Source organism: Hipposideros armiger, unplaced genomic scaffold (assembly GCF_001890085.2).
Source record: "Hipposideros armiger isolate ML-2016 unplaced genomic scaffold, ASM189008v1 scaffold_84, whole genome shotgun sequence".
Classification (NCBI taxonomy): domain Eukaryota; kingdom Metazoa; phylum Chordata; class Mammalia; order Chiroptera; family Hipposideridae; genus Hipposideros; species Hipposideros armiger.
This window is the reverse complement of record NW_017731434.1, coordinates 853982-860946: the sequence shown is the minus strand read 5'-3', so window position 1 is coordinate 860946 and position 6965 is coordinate 853982. Positions and strand designations below refer to the sequence as shown.

Genomic DNA, 6965 nt, shown 5'->3' with positions numbered 1-6965 from the left:
AAGTAAAAATGTTTCCTTAACTAGTCTACCTGCTCTGTTTACTTGGGCATTAGTCCATACCACAGAATAAAGACCTGGCTGTAATAAACCTGTTTTGAGATTCTCCCTGTGGGAATGAGGGAGAAACTCTAGTTCTCTAGCGTCAGCCGTTTCACATAATGTAATTGCAAGAACCTCAGCCTCTCAGAAGGTAGCACCACCATGTGATCTAGGCACCCAGCATAGTGCCGGGCACATAATAGACTCTCAATAAACATTTGTTGAATGAATAAATGACTTGAGGTTTTCTTTTATCCGTGGCTCTGAAGAACCATCGTTTGATCCTGTGGAGCTTGGAGAATATTTCAGAATGAGTTCCCTCTTTGGATAAGTGTTAGCTGGACTGGGGGTAGAGTTTTCGTAAGAATAATGAAAAAAGACAAAACTTAATTGAATTNTTTTTCTTTTATTATTATTTTTTTATTATTGGGGAACAGCCATGGTCATTGGTTACACATTGCTTTCATGCTACAATGGCATAGTTGACTCTTTTAAGGAGGGCACAGCTCACAGTGGCCCATGCGGGGATCGAACCAGCAACCTTGGTGTTATCAGCACCACGCCCTAACCAACTGAGCTAACCAGTCACCCCATAGATGTATTTCTTATCACTCCTTCTCAGTAGACTGCTGTAACATCAAGTGTTACCTGGTTTCCCCAAGAGGCACTTTCATTCCTTCTGTCTTTGCATATAATATTCCTTTAACCTGAAATACCCTTTTTCTCCCATTCTGAAAGAATTTCCACTCATCCTTGAATGCCTAGTGCAGATACCACTTCCTTTGAAAGGCCTTCCCTTACTCTTATGGCAAAAGTAATTATTCTGTATTAATTAAGGTAAAATCAGCTTCTCTAGTAGATGTAACCTCAAAATCTCAATGGTTCAACAATAGAAAATTATTTATCCATCACTAAGTTCCACAGTTCTAAAATGTTGGAGGGTGGCTGTCCTCCAACAGTGAATGATTTAGGGACCGAGGCTTCTTCCATCATGTGCCTCTGCCACTTCCGACATCTGTCTTCTAAGGTCATGTGAAAGGCTAGAAGCACAGTGTGGATTGCCCAGAAAGGTCTTTCTGGGTCAGGCCTGAAAGTCGCCCTCATCACTTTCGTTCACATTCCATTGGCTGGAACCCAATCATTTGGCTACTCAGAGCTGTAAATTAGGAGCCAGCAATGAATATTCTTCCTCTGCATCCAGGAGGAGGAAATGGACTGGATGAGCAAGTAGAGGTTTCTGACACACATCTCCTCCAATATTCCCACTGCTGTTTTCTCAGAATGGTTTTAATATAGCACGTAAGCCATTGTGTCTTACATTTTTCTTTATATGTTGGTGTGCGAAACTGGAAGGTGAGCTCATTGAAGGCAAGGTTTTCCCCTCCATTTTTATAGCTCCCATCATTAGAGCCCTAGCCTAATGATGACTGCATCCCTAAATGCTCCGTGTGAACTAATACATTGTCATTGCAGGTTCTAATCAAAGTCCATGCGTGCGGTGTAAACCCAGTGGACACGTACATTCGCTCTGGTACTTACAGTAGAAAACCACTCTTACCCTATACTCCTGGTTGTGACGTGGCTGGGGTAGTAGAAGCTGTTGGAGATAATGTATCTTCTTTCAAGGTATTACATTTTTAATTATTTCTATTTTAGGGTAATGTTTTCTCTCAAAATATTTAAACATATTTTTAAAATGCGTCTGTACTTGTCTTTAAAAGGCCCCATTACACAATTTCTGCCACTTGGGGGACTCCTCTAGTAACAAAAGAAATTATCTTTTATCCAGAGGCCTTGCTTGTTTGCCTTGTTGGGAATAAGTGCTGGGTCATTTCTGTGTTTTCACATCCCTACGGAATTAAACTGAACCTTTTGATTTAACAGAAATACGTAAGGAAAGAAAATAAGCAAGAAAATCATCCTATTTCCTAACTTTTGATAACAAACAAACCAACATAATTTTTAACTCTTTCGATAAATTTAACTTCACAGAGGAAAGGGAATACTAATTCTTTTGGATAATAAGGGAAAGGTTAAAACAAATGCAAGGTCGCTATACATTTTTTGAGAGCTCTAACTCAGAACAAGGTGATGGAGTCAATGAAAATGTTATGTGCAGGACTTTTGTTATTTATATGATAGTATATTCACATCCTAGCATCTTTCCTTATAATTTCTTGACCTGCTCAACTTTGGTCGCCCATTTTCCAAAATTGGACTGAGACAGAGAAGATGAACGTGGCCTCTGCACAGGAAGACAGGCAAATGCTTACAGCTTTCCACTCCTCAGCCTGTGGCAACCTGGCTTCTGCCCCTATCTCTCCACTGAAACGATTCTTGCTAATGTCGCTAATGGCATCTGTATTGCTGGAGTTAATGGGCCCTTTTAAGTCATTATCTCTTTTGACTTCCCCGTGACATTTGACACTCTTGGCCACATACTTTTTCTTAAAAAAACTCTTTTTCTACAGCCTCTGTGACATCATTTTCTCCTCTTCTCCCTCCCTTTCCTTTCTGGGCATCTTTCCACAAGCCTCTTTTTCTCTGGATGCTCCTCAGATTTCGGTGTTGCCCAGTGCTCAGTCCCTGCTCGCACCTCTACTTTTTGTATTCTATATCTTCTTCGTGACGATCTCATGTACGATCCCACATTTTCCATTGTCATGTGGTTATCTTTAGCTTAGAATTTTCTACTAAGCTGTGGGCCTGCGTTGTTCAGTACGTTAGCTACTAGCCACATTTAAATGTCTAGCAGCTATTTAAAATTAAAAGTCAACTTAAAATTAAAAAAATTCAGTTCCTCAGTCACACTGGCAACATTTCAAACGCATACTAGCCCCAAGCTTGGGGGAGGGGAGGGTATCACTTTGTAAATGTCTAACTATTATGTTGCTCTGTACACCTGAAGTTAATGATAATAATAATAAAAATGCTTACTAGCCCTACGCATCTAGTGGCGATCCTGTTTGACAGTGCAGATGCAGAATACTTCCATCAGCACAGAAAGTTGAGTTGGAGAGCTCGGGTCAACCTCCAAACTGAAACTGAGCTTGTCTTTTCTCCGCCAGACCTGCTCCTCTCTCGTGTGACTGTCTTGGGGACTCCTGGGGTTTGAGGCTTATCTCTTCACTCTTTCTCACTGAGCTTTCCTTTACTAGAACTGTTTTCTGTCTCCTCTTTCCATTCCTACTGCCTGTAGTCTAGTTCAAGTTATCTTACCGAGGCCCATACCCGGATTTCTATAATAGACACCTTACCCCACTCCCTCCTCCTCCTGGAATCTATCCTTGCTCTATAAGGGTTTCTTTCTGAAATGTAATTCTGATTGTTTAACAATGAATTCTAGCATTCGTTTCTTGTAGGTTTCAGGGCATTGTTGAAAATGCTTGTGTTATGATAGAAGACGCCTTTGTGATCTCTCTCCCACCTATCTTACCGTTCTTATCTCCCATTCCTTCTCTACCTGTAGTTTGTTCTTTGGTAATAACTGTTCACTCTTCCCTACACAGCCCAGGCTGTTTTATCTCTGTGTCTTTGTTCATACTGATTCTTCTGCTTGGCAGAATTAAACTGAAACTTATAAACATGGGTTCAAGGGGTTTGACACTCCAGTTTTAATTTCTTTTCCTTTTATTGCCCTAAACTATTACATTCCATACATTAGACTACTTTCTCATTGGGAATGAATGCTGGCATTTATTTCTGCCACTATTTCTTTACTTACTATGTTACCTTCACCCATAACGACTCTCCCCAATTCTAGTATTCAGTCTCCTATCTTTCAAAACCTACCTCAAATATTAGCTTCTCAGTGAAGGTATTCTTGAGTCCCTCAACATGGAGATGGTTCCTTTCTTTCTCTTACACCTGCCTATGNATCAAGAACTTTCCATTAATAACACCATCACAATGCTTTTGATCCCCACCCCACCCCCTCTTCCCCACCCTATATGGAATTGTTGTCCGAAAGTGGGCCTTCTTCGGCGCAAAGTCCAGGTCCTTGGCAAGTTGAGCAAAGAATTGAACGAGATGCCAGAGTAAAGTATTGAAAAAGTGGTTTATTCGAAGAGATAGTACATTTCAAAGAAGTGAAGTAGGCCCGAACAGTAGAGAATGGCTCAAAGGCCCATTATTAGAAGAGAAATTATATTCCAAAGAGTTTGGAGTAGGCCACATGCAAAGGAGAAGCTCAAAAGGCTTGAAAAGGAGGAAGAAGCCGTCAAAAGAGTAGGGCGCCCAAAAAGGGAAAGAAAGGAAAAGGGTGGACTTCCCAGGACTTGGAGTTTTTATCCTTTCTAGAATGGGCTGTTCCCCCAAGGATGTGGGACCACTTGATTGGCATCTCTGATTGACAAGAGGTACTGCGCAGGTGCGAGTGCGAGTGACTAGTCTGATCGAGTTGGGTATTTTGTGCCCATTTGTTTTCCCTCAGGGGTAGGTAATTACAATACAAAGGGGGAGTTTTGGATGGAGAGGGGATGTCCCCCTGCCGGTAGCACTCTGTGGAATGTGCAGAAATGCAGAGACCCAATGCCTGCCTCTAACTGCCCGCCTAGTTTCCCCTTGAGAGACGTGATCCCCATAAAATCTCTATAGGAAGCTGAGGGAGAGGAGGTCTCTTCTGTTTTTGCTTCCTGCTGGGCAGCGCCGTAGAGCTGTCCCTGCCTATTGGGGGATTCATGGAACTCTCACCCTGCCTGATCTTAGATGAGAGGAAGGGGTCTCGAGCTCCACCTGGAAGACCATGTTGGCTTTTTTGGTTGTGTCTGGCAATATGGTAGGGGTATTCTCTGTATCTCCGAGGTCCCTGAATGAGGAAGAATAGATTTTAATTAATAAATCTGTTAGAGCTCTCTTGAAGCCAATGGCCATTCAGCCTCTTAACTCACGCGGCTGGCGTCAATTGTCTGGACCCAGAATAGGTTTGGCGTTTAGCTTACTGGCCTGAGGGATATTAGGAAGTCACAGGCTTTCAAGTAGTTATCTGAAGCAAGGGTAGGAGACTTCTATTGTTTAGGATTCAGAAACTGATTTACAAAGCAATCAAGAAGCAGGGGAACAGATGAATTCTAGGATTCAGGCTAGGAGCAATCTTTAGCCTAGTATTCACAGACTGATGAAAAGAGTAATCAAAACCAGGGACTAAGAAACTAGAAAGACTTAACATTTCTATACTTAACGTTTCTATAGAAAAGAAAACTTAAAAGCCTTTGGTGGGGAGTGGGGGACACTCTCCTGGCTGGTAACAGAACGACATTCTGTAGTTAGCATGGACTGTTCTGAGTAGCCCTGGGCTGAGCTTCAATATAGTAAAAGTCTGAATTCTTTCATCTCAAGTTCTAGTTTCTTCAACTCTTTCTTATGTTTCAGCTATTCATGGTTGATGAATATGATTATTTTAGAAGCTACAAAGATGTTCTAGGTAGTGGCAGAGTCTAGCAATATTTAATGTGGTTAATTTCAAGAAATTGTAATAATGCTCAAATAAAATTATGGAGATACAGTCAAAACCCATTCATTACATCTCTGTAGGTTTAGAAGATTTCCAGTTATCTAATTTGATATACAATTGTTCTTCACATTTTCTTAGGGTTCATTTTAACTCTGAGTTTTCTTTTCATTTTAACATTAACAGTGGTAGGACAGAAAGATTAACTGTAAATTACTCTTGTAATTTATAAAAGATTGCACACAAACAGTGCTTTTGTTTTTAATGTTTTTCCTCCTTTGTTAAAATGAATGAACTTTACGAAGTGTTTGAACATTGATAAATCTTGAAACCTTAATGCGGAAAGGAAAAAGCAAGTCGCAGAAGTAACTACAGTATGATCCAATCTAAATAAAGTTTGAAAACATGCAAAACCATAGCATATCTATTGTTTGCTACTACATACACCAGTGGTATAGCATCATACCTGGGAATGATGTTTGAGTTTACGGTAACAGGCACCTCGTAAAAGGTGAGGACAGAGTTGGGTTTCAGAATGAGTCCAGGAGGTTTCAGTTATATCTACAATGTTTTATGTTTTTAGAATATTAATATTTGTTAAAGCTGGGTGGCAGGTAAATGTGCTTATTATATTCTTTATGTATTTGAAATATTTCATCCTCTAACAAAGGAAGGTCTATTTATCTAATGTTAATAAAACTTATATTAGCTCCAAAAATTTCCAAGATGTTGCATCCCAAGCTTTACACAAAAGGACACCTAAGATATTGCATTATGCTGTGTCTATCCAGATGTTTTTGTTTGCATGTTTGATTCCCTTGTTGCAGGCACTGAATCTCTACAGGAGGTAATATGAAGTATTTTGCTTTGTAGCTGGAGCATTTGTAAGATGAAAGGTTTTTAAACATGAAATGAGACCAGTGGTAAGCTTGGGATTTAAATTGTTGTTTGAAAAATTGTTTGATCTGGCCCTCCAGGGGAAAAAAAAACATAGTGATAGCCTAGATACAATAGGACAATACATTAATTTTTTTTTTCTGCATGTCTAGATCACCATGGCGACTAGACAGAAGTTGATGAGAGCTATTAGAGTTTTTGAATTTGGTGGACCAGAAGTGCTGAAATTCCAGTCGGATGTTCCAGTACCAATTCCAAAAGACCATCAGGTGGAAATAATTACTTTAAAACAGGCAATAATTACAGAATGAGAGTCTCTAGCACATCAAGTGAATATTCAAAAGAAGCGGACTCACAATGATTGTGAAGGCATTGAATTAGGACAGAGTGTGCTGTTTATATCTATGAGCTCTGACAAAGATAACATAATTTTAATAATTAGTGAAGTAGATGTATGAAAAGGAGCCACATCTTGTTATAAGAAATTTTTGAAGTTGAGAATCATCTGTGCAGGGCAATAATTGGATTTTTCTGAATGTGGGGTCATAAGGAGTTTTGAATAGTTATTGTTTTACAAGCT

General features: G+C 39.9%; 1 protein-coding gene across 1 annotated transcript in view; it reads left to right on the top strand.

Annotated features, from left to right (window-relative positions):
• Positions 1 to 1215: 1215 nt before the first annotated feature.
• The window catches only part of CRYZ (crystallin zeta), a 25043-nt gene continuing 19293 nt past the window's right edge, over positions 1216 to 6965 (top strand). Inside the window, exons 1-2 of the mRNA XM_019643991.1 lie at positions 1216 to 1266; positions 1513 to 1665. Of these exons, the coding sequence (XP_019499536.1) occupies positions 1216 to 1266; positions 1513 to 1665 (204 nt within the window). The remainder of the gene's footprint in view (positions 1267 to 1512; positions 1666 to 6965) is intronic.